Source organism: Oryctolagus cuniculus, chromosome 3 (genome assembly GCF_051225735.1).
Source record: "Oryctolagus cuniculus isolate XC-2025 breed Fujian yellow rabbit chromosome 3, ASM5122573v1, whole genome shotgun sequence".
In the NCBI taxonomy this organism is placed as follows: Eukaryota; Metazoa; Chordata; class Mammalia; order Lagomorpha; family Leporidae; genus Oryctolagus; species Oryctolagus cuniculus.
In genome coordinates, this window is record NC_142869.1 from 141,093,813 (window position 1) to 141,115,195 (window position 21,383).

At 43.3% G+C, this 21,383-nt stretch overlaps 2 protein-coding genes across 5 annotated transcripts in view; one reads left to right on the forward strand and one right to left on the reverse strand.

Moving 5' to 3' along the window:
* Positions 1-21,383, forward strand: part of FBXL13 (F-box and leucine rich repeat protein 13) — a 244,710-nt gene that overhangs the window by 109,752 nt on the left and 113,575 nt on the right. Inside the window, exons 10-11 of the mRNA XM_008258313.5 lie at positions 12,127-12,179; positions 18,126-18,226. Of these exons, the coding sequence (XP_008256535.3) occupies positions 12,127-12,179; positions 18,126-18,226 (154 nt within the window). The remainder of the gene's footprint in view (positions 1-12,126; positions 12,180-18,125; positions 18,227-21,383) is intronic.
* Positions 1-21,383, reverse strand: part of LRRC17 (leucine rich repeat containing 17) — a 44,816-nt gene that overhangs the window by 10,748 nt on the left and 12,685 nt on the right. For all 4 annotated transcript variants that reach the window (XM_089329422.1, XM_002712022.6, XM_089329423.1 and 1 more), the window contains exon 2: positions 7,880-8,783. In XM_089329422.1, the coding sequence (XP_089185548.1) occupies positions 7,880-8,654 (775 nt within the window). In that variant the 5' untranslated portion in view covers positions 8,655-8,783. The remainder of the gene's footprint in view (positions 1-7,879; positions 8,784-21,383) is intronic.

Here is a 21,383-nt window from a genome sequence, read left to right on the forward strand (position 1 = left end):
GAGCATGTACTCCCACCTGCTGTTTCACTCCTCAGATGCCTGCAATGGGCTGGGCTGAGTCTGGTGACCTGCTTCTTACCCAAAGACTGCAGCAATACAATAGGATGTTGCCTCTGTGATGAGGTTACAAGACATTGTGACTTTCATCTTGCTACAGCTCTCTCTTTGGCTGGCTTTGATGAAGCAAAATGCCATGTTTGAGAGGCCCACATGGCGAGGAATTAAAGGTGGCCTCAGCCAACAGCCAACAGGGAACTAAGGCCTCAGTCCCATAGTTCTTGAGTGGCTGAATCCTGCCAACAATGCTACCACCTTGAAAGAGAGTCCTTTCCCAGCTGTGCCTTCAGATGAACTCACAGCCCTGAGCGCTCATCAACACTTTGATTGCACCCTTGTGAGAGGTGCGGGGCAAAGGCCCCAGCTGAGACAAAGCTGGTTTTCTGGCCCACAGATAATAAACGTGTGTTGTTTTAAGCTGCTAAATTTTGGAGGTTGTTTGTTGTGTGGCAATAGATGACTAATGCAGGATAAGTAATAAGAGCCCATTAAGTTTGTTGAGTATAATGATTCAGATATATGAGGCCTCTTACAATAATAGTGCTTTGAGAATTTGGGCTGATCTTATTTCTGTCTTCTGACAAGACATTGGTCTGTGTGACCTAGAATTGTGTCTGCCAACACACTGAAAGGAGAAAGGTTTTAAGATTTGAATTTATTATAATGTTGCAACAATGAGAGAATCCTGCATTTAAAAATGCCAAGAATAACTGGAGAGCTGTACTCTTCTTGGGCACTACAAGGAGTTGGAGGTTCTAGCAACATGTAAAAACCAGTTAACTGAAGTTTGAGGACAGATAGAAGAAATAATTTCTGGACATTATGAGTTTGAGTGATTATTGAGAACAGCTGTGGCATCTTTTATTTAGAATGCTTTGAAAAGTAGGATGAGTTGTATTTCCCAATACCCAGGGCCCCACCTCTTCTCACTGTTGCTGCTTTGATCCAAGCCACCATCACCTCTTGTCTGGATTGTTTCCAGAGCGTCATAAGCCTATGCAATTCTGTTAAAAACATATCTCTGCCTGTATCAGTTTTCCAGATGGCGGAATCCTCTAGGGGCTTCGCATCTCACTGTAAATAAAGCCAGAGGTCCTATAAAGCCATTAAGGACTGTAGAACATCCTTGTCCCCAGAGTCAGCGCCTCCGAGGTCTAGGAAGCAGCCTGTTTGTCAGATCTTCTTGAAGCCACATCTGCTGGGCTGGACATGGGGGTGAATGACAGAGCAACCACTGCAGGACATGGTTAGAATGGGTTAACCACAAATCAATGGGTAGAAAACTGTTTAGAAGAACACCGTGAAACCCAGCTTAAGAAATGTGGCAGAACCGTCTATGCTGTAGAAAAGAATGTGAATTGAGAACCAGCTTTGGGGTTGTTAGCAAGAGCCCCGGGTAAAAATAGGACCTACAAGTAATACCAGGAAATGCACACACCAAAGCCTTTGCTAATATGGCTTAGAAAAACATGGAAAAATCATAGCATATGTGTTTCTATGATGAGTAAAAACAAACCTTGAGTTGTTTTACCTTAGAACTTGAATGTGAATTGCAAATATTGATGCCAAGTATGTTTCTCTTTGATAAAGAGTAGATAAATACAGATTTCAAAAAAAAGTCAAAAAAGAAGTAAAAAATTTTATTTATTTGACAGGCAGAGTTAGACAGTGAGAGAGAGAGAGAGAGACAGAGAAAGGTCTTCCTTCTGTTGGTTCACCCCTCAAATGGCCGCCACGGCCCATGCAGCATGCCGATCCGAAGCCAGGAGCCAGGTGCTTCCTCCTGGTCTCCCATGTGGGTGCAGGGGCCCAAGTACTTGGGCCATCCTCCACTGCCCTCCCAGGCCACAGCAGAGAGCTGGACTGGAAGTGGAGCAACCGGAGCTAGAACTCGGGGCCCATATGGGATGCCGGCACCACAGGTGGAGGATTAACCAGGTGAGCCATGGCACCGGCCCCCAGAAGTCAAATTTTATCAATGAACCCATTTCTAGCCCAGGTACCACATGGTATCCATATATCCTTTTTACTGTTACCGCAAATTCTTGGTTAATTCCTAAAGGGACACCATATTTACTGCATTATCACCCCTTGCAAATCTTGCCTTTCTCCAACTAAACCTTGTTGGTTTTGAAGAGGAAATTGGGGCACTTTCTTCCTGTAATCTTTCCACTTCATTGGCTGTCCTGGTTGTCATAAGTCTTAGAACTACTGACGGCTAGATGATAGTAGGTAAAGAGATACGAATGGCCCTGTTTCCTGAAAAGAACACATTCGTTAACTATTGTCCAAGTCAGTGGTAAAACTATGCCATTAACTTCAGGAGCTCCTGGGGCCATTTACTTGCAGAATTCCCCCAGGCCAGATCTTAGAAGTAGAAGAACTGCTTCACATTAGTAACTCTGAAGCTAAAAGCAATTGAAAAACTACTTTCATGTATTCTTGCAAATCCATTTACCTCAATATGTCATGAACATGCCTTTCAACTAATGCCACATTTATTCCCTTTGAAAAACTAAGTTTTGTTGGGAAAGTGCCTGTGTGAATAAAACTGCTATTCCTTGTTTTCTTGCTGTCTTAATGTAAAAATAGTGATCTTTGAGGTCTATGTGGTCAAACTGGCATACACTGAGTGCCCAAATCACGCCATCTGACTCACTCCAAGGCAGCTGGCAGACACTCAACTCCTGACTGAGGGGAATCCACACTGGGTTCCCTGTGTGTGATCTGTACATGCTAAACTCATACAGAGCCCAAGAGAAGGCTGCGATACTGGAAGGAGACCTTCAGAAAGCATTGGTAAATTCTTCATGGTTAATAAATGTTCCCAGAGGGGCCAGCACTGTGGCGTAACGGGTAAAGCCACCACCTGCAGTGCCAGCATCTCATATGGGCGCCAGTTCGAGTCCCAGCTGCTCTACTTCCCATCCCGCTCTCTGCTAAGGCATGGGAAAGCATAGAAGATGGTCCAAGTCCTTGTGTCCCTGCACCCACGTGGGAGACCCAGAAGAAGCTCCTGGCTCCTGGCTTCGGGTCGGCACAGCTGTGGCCAACTGAGGAGCAAACCAGCAGATAGAGGACCTCTCTCTTTCTCTCTCTCTCTCTCTCTCTCTCTCTCTCTCTCTCTCTCCCTCTCTCTGCCTCTTTTTCTCTGTGTAACTCTGACATTCAAATAAATAAATCAACCTTTAAAAAAAATCACTGCTAGTTCCAGTCTCAGTGGCATGTGGTAGGCTTCTTTAGGTTCTCCATAAGGCCGAACACGTGGCACAGAATCACCCAAACTATTACTGCATTCCGGCAGGGATGAGCTTTGCTGAATGTTTATTCATAGTATTTGACATTTGTTAGCTGTTTATGGGATGGAATAAGGAAAATTAGAGTGGATTAAATTCAGGTTTTTGTGCTTGAATCCTAGCCATGGTGTTAACTTAAATGCATTTTGAAAGGTTACTTAAATTACTGCTTTGAAAGAAATGAGGAAAGCAGCTCGATTAACATCATCTATCTAAAGCACACAGCCTTGTGTGGGGCACCACCAAAGAGAGTTTAATAGACAACATTTCTGCCTTTCATTTTATGGGACTCATAAATTGGGAAATGTGGCACAGCAATATAGCAAAGAGAAAAAAAGACAGAAATTATCAAATGAATCAATAGATTTATGTAAACCATAGTGAAAACCATTTTTATTGATGGCATTGAAAGACAAAACTACCTGTAGGGGCAGGCATCATGGCACAGTGAGTTAAGCCACCACTTTGGACACTCACAGCCTCTATCATAAGTGTCTGGAATCGAAACCTGGCTACTTCACTTCTGATCCAGCTTCCTGCTAATGTGCCTTGAGTACTTGGGTTCCTGCCACCGACATGGGAGAACAGGGTGAAGTTCTTCGGTCTTGGCTTCAGCCTGACCTAGCCTTGGCTATTGCCAGCGTTTGGGGATTGAACAAGTAAATCCAAGATCTCTCTCTCTTTGACATTCATATAAATAAATCTTTAAAAAAAAACCTACCCTTCATCTTATAATCTAAAAGTATAGGCTCTGAATTACATAGCCATGAACATTTAGAGGAACTTGAGTTCTCCATTAATGGATGACCCAATACTGTATATACTAAGTATGTGTGAAACCTTATTTACATTGTGTTACAGTAAAGAGTACACGCATTTTTAGAGCAGAAGCTCTGAATTAATGGGCCATTTCTGGAAGGTTGTATTTAGACAATAATATGTTAAAAAAGAAAGCAATGAAAATATCTTTGTATTTTTATAAGCTGATGTTTGCCAAGAGAAAAATATTTGGGGAAAAAAGGCAAAGAGACTAAAACAGAACTAGTCTCATTGTGGAAGGGAATAGCCCAACAGTATAAAAATAGTAGAAAAAAAAAAGCACTTCCTAACATGTTATATCTTCTTTTTAAAGATTTACTTATTCATCTGAAAGATGTAATTACAGAGAGGCAGAGGCAGAGGCAGAGACAGAGAGAGAGGTCTTCTATCTGCTGTTTCACTCTCCAGATGGCTGCAATGGCTGGAGCTATGCCAATCTGAAGCTAGGAGCCAGGAGCCTCTTCCAGTTCTCCCCTGTGGGTGCAGGGACCAAAGGACTTGGGCCATCTTCTATTGCTTTTCCAGGCTATAGCAGAGAGCTGGATCTCGACCCGATGCCCATATGGGATGCAGGTGACAGCTTCACCCACTATGCCACAGCACTAACCCCATGTTATATTTCCTTAGGGCAGAGTGTAGATGTCTTAAATTTTGTGTAGATGGTATTTTTCTCAGATTATTAATAAACTTCATCCTACTGACTTTTCTCTTTGACCCTGATGCAGCAAGTAGAAATCCACTTAACTCAAATGTATGATTGTAGCTTTGCATTGCTTATAAAATGCATAATTGCATGGGGCCAGCACTGTGGCACAGCAGGTTAGCCACCATGTGCAATGCTGGCACCCCCTATTGGACCACCAGTTCAGGTCCCAGCTGCTACACTGCTGATCCAGCTTTCCACTAATGTGTCTGGGAAGCTTCCTGCCAATGTGCGAATGATGGCCCAAATGGAGGTCACTGCCACCCACATGGGAGACCCAGATGGAGTTCCTCGTTCCTGGCTTCAGCCTGGCCCAGCATTGGGTGTTGCAGGCATTTGAGGAATGAACCAGCAGATGGAAGAGTGTGTGTTCACTCTCTCTCCCTCTCTTCCTCCCTCTGTCTTTCAAATAAATGAATCAATAAATCTTCAAATAAATACACAAGAATATTTATATATCTATAATTCCAGTTATAGCCTAAGCATCATAAAATAAATCCCAGTAAAACATGTGCTTCAGCATGAATTAAATACCCACCATAACAATAGCTGAGAAATTCTACCCAACCTGGCTACAGAGAAACCATGTCTACTGCCCTTTTGGGAATTCTCTAATGCTTGCATTGCCAAGGCCGCTGCTTGTTTGATTGGATTAACTCTGGACGACAGCAGAGCAAAGTCAAAAGCTGATAGGCTCCAACTCAGGTAGACCAAGGTTCAAATCTTAGCCTGGCTGCTTATTAGTGAGACCTTACCCAAGTGACTGAAACTTCTTGGGCTCAATTTCCCTCATCCAAAAATGGGAATACTACTTCCATCCTGGAGGTTGTGGACAACTTGTGTGAGATACCTGGAGTGAAGTAGCTTCTCAATTAATGAGCGCCTTCAAGTTCAGAGCAGCTTGTCCTGAGTTAGGCTGCTGTGATGGCTTCCCTGTGGCACTGAATTATGTATGCTGTTCATATAGGGTCTTAGCAAGCAAACCTCTCTGTGCCATGTGGCTATGGTTTGATCCAAGCAGGTGCCTGCTTTGGGACACCATGACTTTGCTGCTAGGTGAACAAATTCACACCTTCACTCTGGTGGCCTGATTCTTTGATATTAACAAATTCTCTGCAGATGCTGAGATTTCTGTGGTTCTCCACACCTCCCCTCTCTCTTACCCTCAAACAAAACACAACCTCCCCAAATAGGTAGAAGGCATAATACCATACTCTGTATAATCCTAGGCCCAGGACATCAGGCTTTGGTTTTTATATGATAGATAAATTATTAACACATGCAATAAGTGGAACATAGACATAATCGTATGTCTTGTTATCTAGTGTTGTTTAGCATTCCCTAGGCCACACTTGGAGAACATCTGTGTCCACTAACATGTCAAGAGCCTTCCCAGGGGCCGGTGCCATGGCTCACTTGGTTAATCCTCCACCCGTGGTGCTGGCAAACCACATGGGCACCGGTTCTAGTCCCGGTTACTCCTCTTCCAGTCCAGCTCTCTGCTGTGGCCCAGGAAGGCAGTGGAGGACGGCCCAAGTGCTTGGGCCCCTGCACCCCCATGGGAGACTGGGAGGAAGCACCTGGCTCCTGGCTTCGGATCAGCGCAGCACCAGCCATAGCTGCCATTTGGGGAGTGAACCAACAGAAGGAAGACCTTTCTGTCTGTCTGTCTCTCTCTCTCTTTCTCACTGTCTATAACTCTAACTGTCAAATAAAAAAAAAATTTAAAAAAAGAGCCTTCCCAGAATCTCCCATATGTTTCTTTATTCTTGGCTTTATCCCCCATTTGCAAATTCCGCACAGTTCTAGTACAAGACATTGTGGGTTATACAACCCAGTAATGATTTGCCAATAGAAGATAATATTCTAGGACTTCCTTGATCTCATAAATCTTGGATACATTCTTTCTTTTTTTAAAGATTATTTAAAATGTTGCAACACCTGGGCCAGACTGAAGTCAATAGCCAGGAACTCCATCTGGGTCTCCCTCATGAATGGCAGGAACCTAAATACTTGGGCCATCTTCTGCTGCCTTCCAGGTGCCATAGTGGGAAGCTACATTGGAAGCAGAGGATCTAGGACTCAAATAGGCTCTCTGATAGGGGATGCAGGTGTCCCACACTGGGGTTTGACCTGCTGCATCAAGAATAAATACTTTAGATTTAGCCCTTTACAATGTCTTTGTTTTGGGGGTGGTGGGTACTTGTCACAGTGATTAATAAGACACCACCTCCCATATCAGACTGTGTGGGTTTGAGACTCAGCTCCACTCCCAACTCTAATTACCTGCTATTGTGTTACCTAGGAGGCAGCAGGTGATGGCGCAAGCACTTTGAGCCCCTGCTACCTATGTCTGAAGACCCTATTAGCTTCCCAGCTCCTGGCTTCCATTTGACTCATTTGACTCAACCCTGTCTATTGTGGGCAATTGGGGAGTAGACCAGCAGATGGCAGATCTCTTTCTGTGTCTCTGTCTCTCTCTACTTTAAAATATATAGAATGTTTTTTGTTTTACTCTGGGCAACTCGGGAACAGTAAAGATACAGGATGTTGGCAAGAATTGGTTAAAATCTTGCAACTAACTGACAAGAAATACAGAAGCACTGTCACTCCCTCTTACAGATGTTTTTATTCCTTTAATTATCTCCCCACAGATGCATAGCTCATTTTGACTTTAACCGGTCGGGTTATGAATGGCACCTGCACCTGTTTTCATGCCCACTGGTTTACCTGCATAAATGGAATCACATCTAAGATGAAAGCAGTGCCTTCGAACCACAGCTTGTGATGAGCAAACGTGCAGGACCCCAGTGGCGGCCCCTGCTGAGGACACGTCCTTTCCTCCCCTGCTGTCCTCTAATCACCAACCACCTTGGGTCTGGGCTCCAGAAGCTTGGAGTCAACCTTATTTTTGTTGGAGAAAGATCTGATGGTGGAGGGTGTTATAAGCTCCAGAGAGAATTTGTAATCACCCCCCAACTCAAAGTGGAAGAAGCATACAAACCTTTCCTTTTGCAGTCCAGCGTTTGGATGGGAAACACGTAATTGTGACAAAGAGTCGAGTCCACCTCGGGCTTGGTGACGAGAGGTCTGCCGGCTACTTGGGATTTCGGGTCCAGCTGTTCCTTTTCCTCTTCATCGCATAACTGTTCGGATCTTATCTGCAGCAGTTTTTTATTTTTCAGTTCCTGGGGGCTTTCACACTTGGCGTAGTTCCCCAAGTTCCGGTTCCTGGGAATCTGCAACATCGAAACGAGCGTTTCTATCTCGCAGGTGCAGTGCCAGGGGTTGTCGTACAGACGAAGGTAGCTCAGGAGCGGCGTGTAAATGAAGACCTCCTCAGTCAGGACCTTGATCTGGTTGTGCTGCAGTAAGAGGGTGGTGAGTTTGTTTAAGCCAAAGAACGCCTCACTCTCAATCTTGGAGATCTCATTCTGCTGCAGATCCAGGCTTCTCAGCTTCCTGAACTTGGAGAACATGTTGTTCTTCAATACCCGGATCTTGTTTCTGGCTAGCAGCATGTGCAGCAGATCCTGAGGCCAGCCAGGTAGCACATAGACTAGTTTTCTTTCTTGACAGTCCAAGTATTTCTCATGGAGATACGTGTACACGTCACAGGGGAGGCCTGGCGCATAGCGTCTGACCAGGCTGGAGGCGCGCCGGCCCCCACCTGCCCGGCCAGGAGTGGCCCGGCTTCTGGCCCCGCCGCTGGGGCCTGCCTTGCGCAGCGCAGCCGCTTTGCAAAGGCAGAGCAGGATTACAATGGTGACCACGCGCATCCTGTCATCCAGCTGGCTGCAACTCCTTGCTGTGACAGATGGAGCAGTATTCCTTTGAAATCTGCGTTTGGTCAATCTTAACTAACGTAGTTCAGGAACAGTGGGACCCAACTGGGTTCCGTGGAAGTCCTAGGTTAAAACAGAGAAAAAAAAATACGTATTGGCAGTTAAGGACCACTGCAGGCACTTTGTTATTCATGGGAAACATCAGCCTTTCTTTAAGAGAAGCCCTCCTGGTTAACAAATGCACCCCAGAGCCCCTGCTCCAACTTGCCTGGTTTAGTGGCCAATTATTTGGGCCCTGAATTTGAATCAAGGCTCTCCTACCTACTTAGCCATGTAACCCAGGTCAGTTATTGAACCTCATCTTTGGCATCTATTAAATTGGGACCAATTTATTGGGCCTCCTAATACTGTTGCGAGGATGAGGTGGCTCATGCATGTCAGGAATGTCACAGTGTCTGGACTGGAGAGAGTAGACGGCACAATGGAAGCAGAAGCCTGGAATTCATCGTCACGTTGGATCTAAGACACTTAAAGAATTCTCCCTATAGGCCTGGCATGTGCTGGAGTGGCTGTGTCCAGAGCTTATTTTTGTCTCTCCTTTACTGCCTCCCAGTCATCAACCACATTGAGGACGGACTCTGGAAACTCTAGGGAGAAGGTGGCTCTGTCCTTGTATCTCCTGTGTGTCTTGACTCCAATGACCCCCTCTAAGCGAAGACTTCTCTGTGGGCCTATTGAGCCTCACACTCCCTCCAGATCCCCGTGTTCTCCATGTTCCCATCCCTGTGCTGGTTTGATTTTCCTCCATAGCGCTCTTCACCACTGTCACAGTAGATATTTTACTTCGTTTATCTGCCTTCCTTGATTAGAAACTGAACTCTGCAAGGGTGAAGGTGTGTATCTGTTTTGTTCACTGCCATATTTCCTGGACAAATGTTTGCTGAATGTATGAAATACCCTCAAACAACTATTCTGTAAGAACATGTACCTCAAAAACTAATTTTGGCTAGCACTGTGCTGTAGTGGGCTAAGCCTTTGCCTGTGGTGCCAGCACCCCATATGGGCACCAGTTCGAGTCCCGGCTGCTTCTCTTCTGATCCAGCTCTCTGCTATGGCCTGGAAAAACAGTAGAAGATGGCCCAAGTGTTGGGCCCTTGCACCTACGTGGAAGACCAGGAAGAAGCTCCTGGCTCCTGGCTTTGAATTGGCACACCTCTGGGTGTTGTGGCCATTTGGGGAGTGACCAGCAGGTGGAAGACCTCTCTCTCTTTCTCTTTCTCTCCCTGTCTGTAATGCTACCTCTCAAACAAACAAATAAAATCTTAAAAAAAAAAAAAACTCATGTTGGGAATCTGTTCTTGCCTTTATCAGCAATGACTTTCAAGACCTGTACATTTTTAAGGATTGTTTTCAATTTTTTTCCAACTCTGGAAACTACTTCTGGTTTGCATTCATTACTGAGAACGTGTCTACTCTTGGAAAAGATAGAAGTATTCCAAGTGGATTTATAAGTAATAACAGGTCTGTTATTACTAGCGTGGGGCTGTGATGAGCTGCACATGTGCTTTCTGTTTGTGGTAGCGCTTTGAAGGCCAGCCACACCCCCTGGCCTGGAGTTGTCCTGCTTGGTGGGGTCTCCTCCACCTAGAAGGCCTTCCCCTCTCTTTGCCTCAAGATTGTCGCCCTTCGACTGGTGTGTCCTCTCCAAGCTGCATCCAGAGACCTCAATGATTGGGTAACACTTTGCCTTCTGGATAGTGGCCTCTGGTCCCAAAGCTCATCAGGTACTTAGCTTTTTCCACTTTTGTGTTTGCAGTTCTTTGTAAATTAAATGTAACTCTAACCTAAAAAATCATAGCAGGAGTGGGCATTTAACAACATCAGTGTTCCACATCCAAGTGCCTGGGCTCCCAGCTTCATGTTAATGCAGACCGTGAGAAGCAGCAGGGATGGCTCAAGTCATTGAGTTCCTGTTAGCACTTGGAGACCTGGATTGTGTTCCCAGCTCCTGACTTGAGCTTTTGCTCTGCCCTGGCATTCCCAGGCATTGGGGGAGTGAGTCAGCAAATGGGAGTGCTCATGTACTCTCTGTCTCTCTATGCCTTTCAAATACATAAATAATTTAAAAATCATAACATTTTGTCTATTATTATTATGCATGTTGAATTATTTATGATATGTATACTGTAGTATTTGGGTATACCATTGTTTGCAACTTGCTTTGCAATGCATAAAAAAATAAGATGAATTGAGGGATGTTTAAAGAGATTTGTAGATAGGTGAATAGGTCATAAGGGAAATATATAATTAGAATCTGGGTGGTGGGCATATAGGCATTCACTGTGCATTTTTTTCAACTTTCCGTGTCTGAGAAGTTTCATAATAAAATAATAAAAGAAACCAAACAGAACAAAATAGGTATGCACAGACACAAAAAATAAAAAATGGGTTGGGATGGTCATTGTGTCTCTATAGGTTAAGCCTCCAGTTGGATCAGCTGCATTCTGTATTGGAGTCCCAGCTACTCTGCTTCCAATCTAGCTTCCTGCTAATGCACAGTCTAAGAGGCAGCAGGTGATAGCTCAATTACTTGGCTCACTGCCACCCACATGGAAGACCAGATAGAGTTCCTGGCTCCTGGCTTTGCCCTGGTCCAGCCCTAACTGTTGTGAGCATTCTCTCTCTCTCTCCCTCTCTCTCGCTCTCCCTTTCTCTCTCTTTTCAGTTTTCAACTAAATGAAAAATAAAATTGGGGATGGTGTTTTGGCATAGCTGGTAAAGCTGCTGCTTCCAATGCCAGCATCTCAGCTGGTTCGTGTCCCAGCTGTTCCAGTTCCAACCCAGCTCCCTGCTAATGGCCTGGGAAAAGCAGCAGAAGATGGCCCAAGTGCTTGGACCCTTGCACTCACGTGGGAGGCCCAGAAGAAACTCCTGATCCCTGGCTTCAGCCTGGCCAAGCCCTGGCTATTACGGCCACCTTGGGGGTGAACCAGTGGATGGAAGAATGGAAGATCTCCTGCTGTCTGTTCTGTCTCTCTCTATATTTCAGACTTTCAAAAGAAATGAATAAATTTTAAAATAAAATAAAACTTAAAAAATAAAGAATGGATTTTTTTTTACAAAAAAAAAATGGAGATTTGTTTTCTTCAAGTGCTTCCAAGTTAAAAGTTCTAAGTTCCAAACTAAAAACACTAATAATATAGTGTTTTTTGCAAAGTAATATTTTTCTCCTTGGCCCTTCCTCCAATAATCTTTAAACAGTAATAAACATGTGTATATATTTTAATTGTGAGTCCAAAAGAAATCATTTTTGTGGGAAAATAAACCATATACTTGGAATATGTTATCTGCCAATGTATTTGTGTATTTTCTAATACATACATCACATTGAACGTAGGATTGAAAGAGTTTTAAGTTGGAACGCCTGTGCTGTGTTGTTCAGTGATGTGAAACTTGTTTGATTTAGGCCACTGTAGAAACTTGCAGGAGCTGAACGTCTCTGACTGCTCAACACTCACAGTGAGTATCAGCGGCTTAGGTACTGTTGTTGATGTAGATTCAGACTTGTCGCCTTGCCCTCTGTGTGCTCGGTCAGTATCCGATGTGTAAAAAAAAAGGCAAACTATGTAAAGGATTGGCAAGAAATTTTATCCATCTGTACAAAGCTGTTACTAATCTGTTGAACTCTTTACCTAGAATAGAGATAGTCTTCTGTGTATAAAACTAATTGAAAATAGATCTTAGTAAAAAATAAGACTGGGAATAGGAGAAGGAAGAGGAGGAAGGGTGTGAGTGTGGGTTGGGAGGGTGAGTATGGTGGGAAGAATCACTGTGTTCCTGAAGTTGTATTTATGAAATGCATACAAATAAATAAATAATAAATAAAAAAGAATATATTAAGGAAAAATAAACTAATCTGTAAATAGATGCCCAGCATTGGAGCCTCTGACGAGGGGGAACTCTTTGACGAGTCTACAGCAATGAACTGTATTTATGTTGAATGGGTGTGTGTGTCTAAGACAGAAAAAAATTGGCTCAAGCACAGATAATAGGTTGATTTAGTAGTTTTCAGGGCGATCAACAGCCATGCCAAAGAAAACAGGAAGGAACATGTATCCCCAGTGATCTCCTTCCTGGACCCCGTCAGTCACTGGTCCTTCCCGCAGCCCCCAGCCCATCTCCCACCCTGTGAATACTCTTTTCTAAAAGGCAGATCTCATCTCTCCAGGCCCCTGTGCTGTCAACGACACACACTCCCATCATCTACACTGTTGGCAAAGTCAGAGCGCTTTACCATTGCTGTGCCTTGGAGGCTCTCTGTGGTCTTGTCTTTGCTGCCCTTGCCAGCCTCATTTTGGTCCAATTCCTGTGCACACATTAAGTTTCTGCCAGCACAACCAACCACAGCGGCTGAGCTGACTTTGCTGCATACACCCCATTGCTCCCCGCAGTTTTGTGTTTGCTCTCAGCATGCTTTTTACTTGGAATACCCTTTCTCTTTGTCCTCAGGCAGTGCTTTCCTCATTGTCAAGCTTTAAGACTTATTTCCATGTCACCGACTCCCAGGTCTGGGTTCACTGCTACTCCTCTGGGTTCCACTAATAAGCAATAAGAAACACCATAGTGTTTCTGCCTCCTCCACTAATCCTATGGACCCAAGGGACAGGAGATGTGTGTGTCTTGTTCTTTGTAGTAGTCATAACACACAGTCCAGACATTGGCATCTAGCAAGTGTTCAGTAATGTCCACCGAATGTAGCTATGCAGAGATGCCTGGTAGGATATGGGCAACATTGGCTAAAACTTTGACATTCCATCTTGGGTTGCATGTATTGAATAAGTCATAACTTGCCCATGGAGATATCCACAGAGAGTCTCTTCTTCTCTCTGACACTTTGCCTTTCAAACAAATAAAAATAAATGACATGAGGAAAAAAGGAGTGTTGAAAATGGAGCAGTATTACAAAATGCAAGAGAGTAAGGAGTTTAAGAAGTGGCCTAAGTGAGCAGGTAGGGAAAGAATTGAGTGGCACCTCCTGGTTTGGAGAATTTGAAGTTGACTTTTTAAGAACAGTTTCGGGGGGAATTGTGAAAGTGGGCAAGAGGGGAGAAAGAGAGGCATTAGGCATAAACTGATCTTTCCAGAAACGTGGCTAAGAGGGTAGAAGAAGGAAAACAGGGACAGGAATATGGAAACAGGATTGATAGAAGCTGATGGCGATTCAGTTGAAATAATGAATGCAGCCGGTCTTGAAGGAGCTAGGAGAGGCTGGAATGAAGAGCCTGCCTGCCTGCCTGCTGACCCTTGTTGGCACCAGCTCCCCTGGCCTGGGGCACAGGACCTCCCGAATTGGCCTCTCCCCACCTCCAGCCTGTCTTTGTAGTCTTCTCTTTCCAGTTTCTACTGATTCAGCTCTGAACTCTTGGAGTTCCCTGAACGTGTCGTGCTATTTCACTGTGTCATTGAACTGGTTTTTCTGTCTGCCTGATTCTTTTCTTCCTTACCACCTCCAACCCAACCTGGCTGGCACTGTTTCATTCTTTAACACACTCTTCAACACCATAGGGTATTTCCACTCACTTCTTTTACCCACTGACTTTTTTTTTTTTTAAAGATTTATTTTATTTAATTGAAAGACAGTTACAGAGAAAGGTAGAGACATTAGCAGGGAGCTGGATCGGAAGTGGAGCGCTGGGACTCAAAACAGTGCCTCCCATATGTTATTCTGGTGCTGCAGGCCAGGGCTTTAACCTGCTGCATCACAGTGCCAGTCTCCCCACCCTGAGCCCCCCCTGCACTGACCTTATAAACCAGCTTTATCAGAGCCAGTGCCAACATCTCATATGGGCACCGGTTTGATTCCTGACTGCTCCCCCTCTGACTCAGCTCCTTGCTAATGCACCTGGGAAGGCAACAGAGGATGATGGTTCAAGTGATTGGGCTCCTGCACCCACGTGAGAGACCTGGAAGAAGCTCCTGGCACAATGGCCTGGCACAGCTCTGGCCATTGCAGCCATGTGGAGAATGAGCCAGCGGATGGTAGATTTCTCTCTGTTCTCTTTCTCTCTATAATTCTGCCTTTCAAATAAATAAATCTTAAAAATAAAATAAAACCAGTTTTATCCCACTACAAATTAATTCTTATATAGATTGAAATCAAATGAATCCATTTAAAGTGTACATTTTAATGGATTTGGTATATTCACAGAGTTGTATGGTCATTACCATGATCAGGTTTAGAACACTTTTCAAACCCCAAAAGAACTGACATCTACTAACGGTCACCCCTCATTTTCTCCCAGCCCCCCCAGCCCTACACAATTCACTTTTGACGAAATTATTTTCCCTCTCCTGAGCTACATCTGTGTTCTCTCAATACTTCCCCATTTATATTTTCTGTTATGCTTATGTTTACATGTATAACCTTCTTTTTAAAAATGAGTGGGATTTTATAAAACGATTTATTGATTTATTTGAAAATAAGAATGTCAGAGGGAGGGAGGAGGAAGGGGAGGGAAGAGAGAGAGAGAGAGAGAGAGAGAAAGGAGATCTTCCCAAATGGCTGTAACATCCAGGGCTGTGCCAAGTTGAAACCAGGAGGTAGGAACTCCATCTGAGATCTCCCAGGCACATTAGCAATAAGCTGGATTGGAAGCAGAGCAGCCGGGACTCAAACTAGTACTCACATGAGATGCAGGCTTTGCAAGTAGGGGCTTAACCTGCTGCACCACAAGACTGATGCCTATATCTCCATTTTGGACCTGAGAGCTCATTGGAGACCTTCCTTTTGTAATGTTTTTCCATGTAATTCATCTTCTCTTTCTCACAATGAAACAGTTTTTTTTTTCCAAAAGATGGAAGATATTGTATAGATGATACAAATAATAAATAAAATAGATACATAAAGAAACGGGAACTCTACCACTCTTTATCTCAATGCACCAGGACATAGAGGACTGCTGGGGCCTGGGACCCTAAGCTGTTCTTCTATGGCTTCTACTTCCACGTAAGCAAACTGCTGCCTTATGTTCAAACGTGCCCTCAAGCGTAACCCACATGGAATCGAGGCATAGCGAGATACATCCAAGACCACATCAGGGAAAAAATACTCTCCTTTTTCTCTGCCTACAGTGTGAGCTTGGGCTCTTATGAGGGGAGGTTTCAAATCTTTGCCGCGACATTCCCTAGATGTCTGCTGGTGGTTATAGCAAGGCCTTTTGTAAAATGGATTTTTTCTTAATAGGGGCATTTTTAGCACCTACAACATTAAAGATAACCTGCTAGATTCAGAAGAAATTTTTAAATGAATAAATTTTAAGTTCTTGCCCCCAGGGAGCTTCAGTTCTGTATGTAAGTAGAAGATCAGAGTCCTTGAATTTGGCTTTTTAGCAGGAAAGTCGAAACAATGCCTTCTGCACTGAGTTTGTGAACATCAAAGTCTTGTCCAACTCTGGAGTCTAACAATAATGCAGGGTGGGTAATTTTATCCAGCTACAGTTTACTCTTGTTTTTTCCTTTGGAGACATAGACTGGAAAAAGGCTTGCATGTAAGGAATTGGGTAACGTTCATTCAAAGGACTTTACTTTCTAAGCTTGTCTTGTGAACTCCGTTACATTCAGAAGGATGTCATTGCATCGGGCACAAATTCATATGCCGTTCTGTGACGTAGGCACCCAAACAGTCTCTGCATTCATTCAGTCCCAAAATCAATCCCCCTGGTGCTCTTTAACACTGAGAACGGGAAGGTCTAGCTTGTCTGGTTGTCCACAAGCTCCTCCAGACTGGAGAATGGATCATGGCCCCATCTCCAAAGGAAAGTCGGATAAAGCATACTGCACATTCCCCGCCCGTTCCCCCACTGTCGTCTTCCCCGCGGCTGCCTCTCTGAGCCTATGGGAGCCAGCTTTGTCTCCTATCCCTTCCTCATCTCATTTGCATTTTCAACAAGTGCATAATCACTTTGCTATTTGATTGGCACACTGGACATTTCTGAAGACAGATGTGTCTACCTATTGTGGTCGTATTCACCAGTTTTCTCAGGAAATTGTACTTTATATTTTTTGTCTATCCACATGTTTCCAAATCTTACACCTTGGTGATGGATTCTAGAGCAATTGACCGCATCCTGAATGTGGTGGAAAAGCACAATGTTCATCAGGAGCCCTGCACTTGCCTTTGCACTTGGACTTGCACTCACGCAGCATTGGTGCCTAGAATCTGTCCCATAGCAGAACCAATAGGAATTTACGGCTCAAAACAGAAATGTGTGTTCTCTTTAAGGACAGTTTGCTGCTCCATAAATCAACCAGTTTCATTTTCAAGTGTAACAGAGGCTCCGACCTGCAGGTTTTTGTTATTTTTAGATATCCATGACTCTCAGAAATGGCTAGGATGGAATGTTAAACACTGGTGATTTGCTGGAAAAATAAAAACAATTTTGCCATCTTGAGTGCTGTCAGAGGGTGGCCCTGTGACCATGCCAACTTCTCCTGCAGACTACATGGCCTGGCCTGCGTCAGAGGTCCCCTAATGGCCCATTCTTTTTAGTATGGATGTAGTGACAAACATTGCAAGAACCACAAGTACTTAACACCGTCTGACCTGCTGCTGTTCCTTGGGAGATTCACTAACCATCATTAAATAAATAAGACCATGCTGTCACTCACTGTTTTCAACAGTTACCTAGAGAAGTAGCTCATTGTAATCAAACCTTGCAATTTATGTGGCCTGACGAATTTCAATTTAGAGCCCATGCTGGAAGCCACTTTTTCTTTGCACATACTCACTATTTTCTTATCTCACTTTCAACTCCTTGGGAGAAAGTCGCTTCAGTATTTGAAGATTCTCTCCAATCCTGTCACCAACTCTAAATTCGATGCTCATTCTGTAGGTAGTCTGTATTTTTACTTTTGCCTTCTCAAACTTATCAAAAGTTTGATGAAAATCTTTCTAGCTGTTTTAATATATTTAGTAACAGAATCACAGTAACTTAATTCACACACACACCTGCATATAATTATATGTGTGTAAATATGGATTCATTTTTAATGAAGTCCAGTTGTTTGAAAGCATTTTCTATTGCTGTCTTTCAGAAAATAACTGTAGGAAGTTTTTTTTTACTTTAATGCTTTTCCAAGTTTTAAAATGGATCCACTTTTTAAATCCCTATTCTGCATCTGCAGTGTCAGGGTGTCTGGAGGTCAAATTTCCCACCGCAGAGTTGAACTTGCAGAGTTTCACAGTGTAAGAAGTGTCCTAGTGAAGGAATGGAACTTGATTTCCAAAAAATTGAGGGGGAAAGTGGAATAAGAAAACTTCAAGCAAAACCATTTGCTATTTAATTTGATTTCAACCAATATCAAAGGTCCACTCATGTGTATTTTTTTCTGGGTCAGGGAGATAATGGGGAAGCTGCAAAGGCTGTTAGAGTTTGTTAAGATTCCTCCCCCTGTTTTCTCATGCAGGACGAGCTGATGAGGTACATTTCTGAGGGCTGCCCTGGGGTCCTGTACCTCAATCTGTCGAACACAACCATCACCAATAGGACCATGCGACTCCTGCCAAGGTAATGTGTATGTGACTTTTTCTTTTTAAAGATTTATCTGTTTTACTTGAAAGTCACAGTTACACAGAGAGAGGAGAGGCAGAGAGAGAGAGAGAGAGAGAGAGAGAGAGAGAGAGGTCTTCCATCCGCTGGTTCACTCCCCAACTGGCCGCAATGGCCGGAGCTGTGCTGATCTGAAGCCAGGAGCCAGGAGCTTCTTCCTGGTCTCCCATGTGGGTGCAGGGTCCCAAGGACTTGGGCCATCTTCTACTGCTTTCCCAGGCCACAGCAGAGAGCTGGATCAGAAGTGGAGCAGCCGGGTTTCGAACCAGGGCTCATATGGGATGCCGGCACTGCAGGCGGTGGCTTTACCTGCTACGCCACAGTGCTGGCCCATGTATGTGTGATTTGTATCACGCTGAAAATGCTTATGCTCCGTGTGGCTCTGGCTTGCTCTGGCATTCCCCAGCAGCAGTGCCAGCATGCCTCCACTGTGGCCCCCTTGTCCTGATGACAGAATCACTGCTTTCAAGTCCCCAAACTGATGTCTGCACTCTCCCCACGTGGCAGGCCCAGGAGACAGTTGGTCTTCTACCTTGGCTGGTGTTTCTGTTACTCTTGTAGCAATGTCCAGTAGCTTGAGTTGGACCTGGCCTCTCTCTCTCTCTCTCTCTCTCTATCTAGTCCCCCTTCCTGGGCATTGGAACATGATCCCTAAATGCCAGTCTGGTGCGTGGGACCTCTTACAAGAGAACCCCAACTTCCTGCCCCCCTAGGCTTTGAGCTCTGCCATCCAGACTCCTTGCTGCCATGTTCTGTGTATACACAGCGAGCAATCTGGACACAGATGTTGCTTCTCCTCAGCACTCCTTCAGAGAAGGGACGGAAGAATACAAGAGTTGGCTGAATATTAAAATTCTTCCCATATTTCTGTTGTTCAATTAGTCTTTAGTTTCAATATGGGAAGACCAATGAGGAAGAATATATGATCATGATGGGAGATAATCAAAAGTTGACTTTGGGAAAACATTTCTCAAACTGTTGTGAAAGAAGAGCTATTTTTGAGAATACAATTTTATGATTTTTTTTTTAAAAAAAACCAGACATTTGGAAAAGTTTAAGTAGAGAATATTCTTGGGTGGTAATTTTATCTTGTGACTCTAACCATTTTCTGCAAATGAGCAAGTCTAAAAAAAGTGACCCCATAGTTTCTGTTTACTCCATTAATTGAGCTGCTGGATTTTATTTCATTAAATTTATCAAGATTTCTTCTGATAGCTTTAAATATGGAAAGTCTTGGGCAGGCACTGCGGTACAGCAGGTTAAGCGGTCACTTGGGATGCCTGTATCTCCTACTGGAGTGTCTGGGATCGAGTCCCCCTGCTTCTGATACAGCTGCCGGCTAGTGCCCCTTCAAGGCATTAGATGATGGCTCTGTTGTGTGGGAGATCCAATCAGAGTTCCTGCTTCCTGGATTCTGCCTGGCCATCTCCAGCTATTGTGGGCATGCAAAGAGTGAACCAGCAGATGGAAGATCTCTTTCTCCCTCTCTCCCTCTTTCTGTCACTCTTTCAATTATGTAAATAAGTTGGTAACTAAATAGATTTAATATTCATTTACTTATTTTTCTTATATGGTTTTTAAAATTCAAATATGTATATATAATCAATCTAGAATTTACTTTGGTAAATGAACAAAGCAATGATCTAAACCAGGGGTTAACAAACTATGACTTAGGGGCTCCAAGTCCTGTTTTTGTGCAGTCCATATGCTAAGAACAGCTGCAGAATTCAAATGTTATTAAATACTTGTAGCTAACCAATTATTCCAGCATCATTTATTGAATAAAATAATAAAATAAGCCTTTTATCAATATATAACTCTTTTATCAAGTGAGGTGTGATTCCTCCTAATTTATCTAAAATTCTTACACAGAAAATAAATACTTAAAACCCATCACTTTCTAGTATATTTCTATGTGTTAACTTCATCCATGTTCTTGAGGATGTTTTTGTCTACTGTATCCCTCGGGTGAAAAATGCTACAGAATGGTGAGCCACTGCTGCTCGTCTCTCCTTGCTCTGTGTGCACCAACCTCTCAGTGGTACCTGGGGTTAGCAGATCTAAGAATGTTCTACACCACAGAAAATGACAAACACTAACAAATCAAGGCTTGAATTTTTTTTGTTTCATTGATTGTTCAGACTTGAGAAAGTGAAAATTTAAGCAGTTTAAAAGTGTGTCACATCTATAGCTATTCACATCCTTGTGAATAGTAGAAAAAAATTGTGGAACTACTCTGACTACTTGAAAACTATTTTTGGAGTACTCAAACAGTATTTTACACTTTATGTTCTGTGTGGGTGCAAACTGATGAAATCTTTACTTAATATATACTAAATTGATCTTCTGTATATAAAGAGAATTGAAAATGAATCTTGATGTGAATGGAATGGGAGAGGGAGCGGGAGATGGGAGGGTTGGGGGTGGGAGAGAAGTTATGGAGGGAAAAAGCCATTGTAATCCATAAACAGTACTTTGGAAATTTATATTTACTAAATAAAAGTTAAAAAAAAAAACAAAAAACCCTATTTTTGGGTCCAACGGAGAAGACACTTCATTGATGAATGAGTGAAGTCTGGACATACTGACTTTGCTATTTTACTTTTGTCTTAGTAATGTAAATGAAACGGTTCATATGGGAACTATACTCAGTCTTTAATTGCAACTATTGGTTGGCTAGCTACATTTATAAGAGTTTCATTGGCAGAAGCCAATGGAAATGTGTGAAAATTAATTGGCTGTATGGAATTCACAAGATCAGAGTTGTGTACTTTATTATTGTATGTAAGTTGTATGTTACACATTCTTCATAACACAATAATTATAAAAATAGTAAAATATAAAATTTTCAGTGAACTTAAATATTTTATATGCATATGTATTTTATTTACTTATTTATTTGAAAGGCAGAGTGACAGAGAGAGAGAGAGCTAGAGAGTGAAAGAGAGAGAGACATAGAGACAGAAAGAGACAGAGAATCTTCTATCCACTAGTTGGTTTTCCAAATGCCTGCAGAATCCTAGCTGAGTCAGGAGCTGAGAACCCAACCTGGGTCTATCGTGTTACTGGCAGGAACCCAAGTATTTGGACCATTATCTGCGTAGTAGGAGCACTA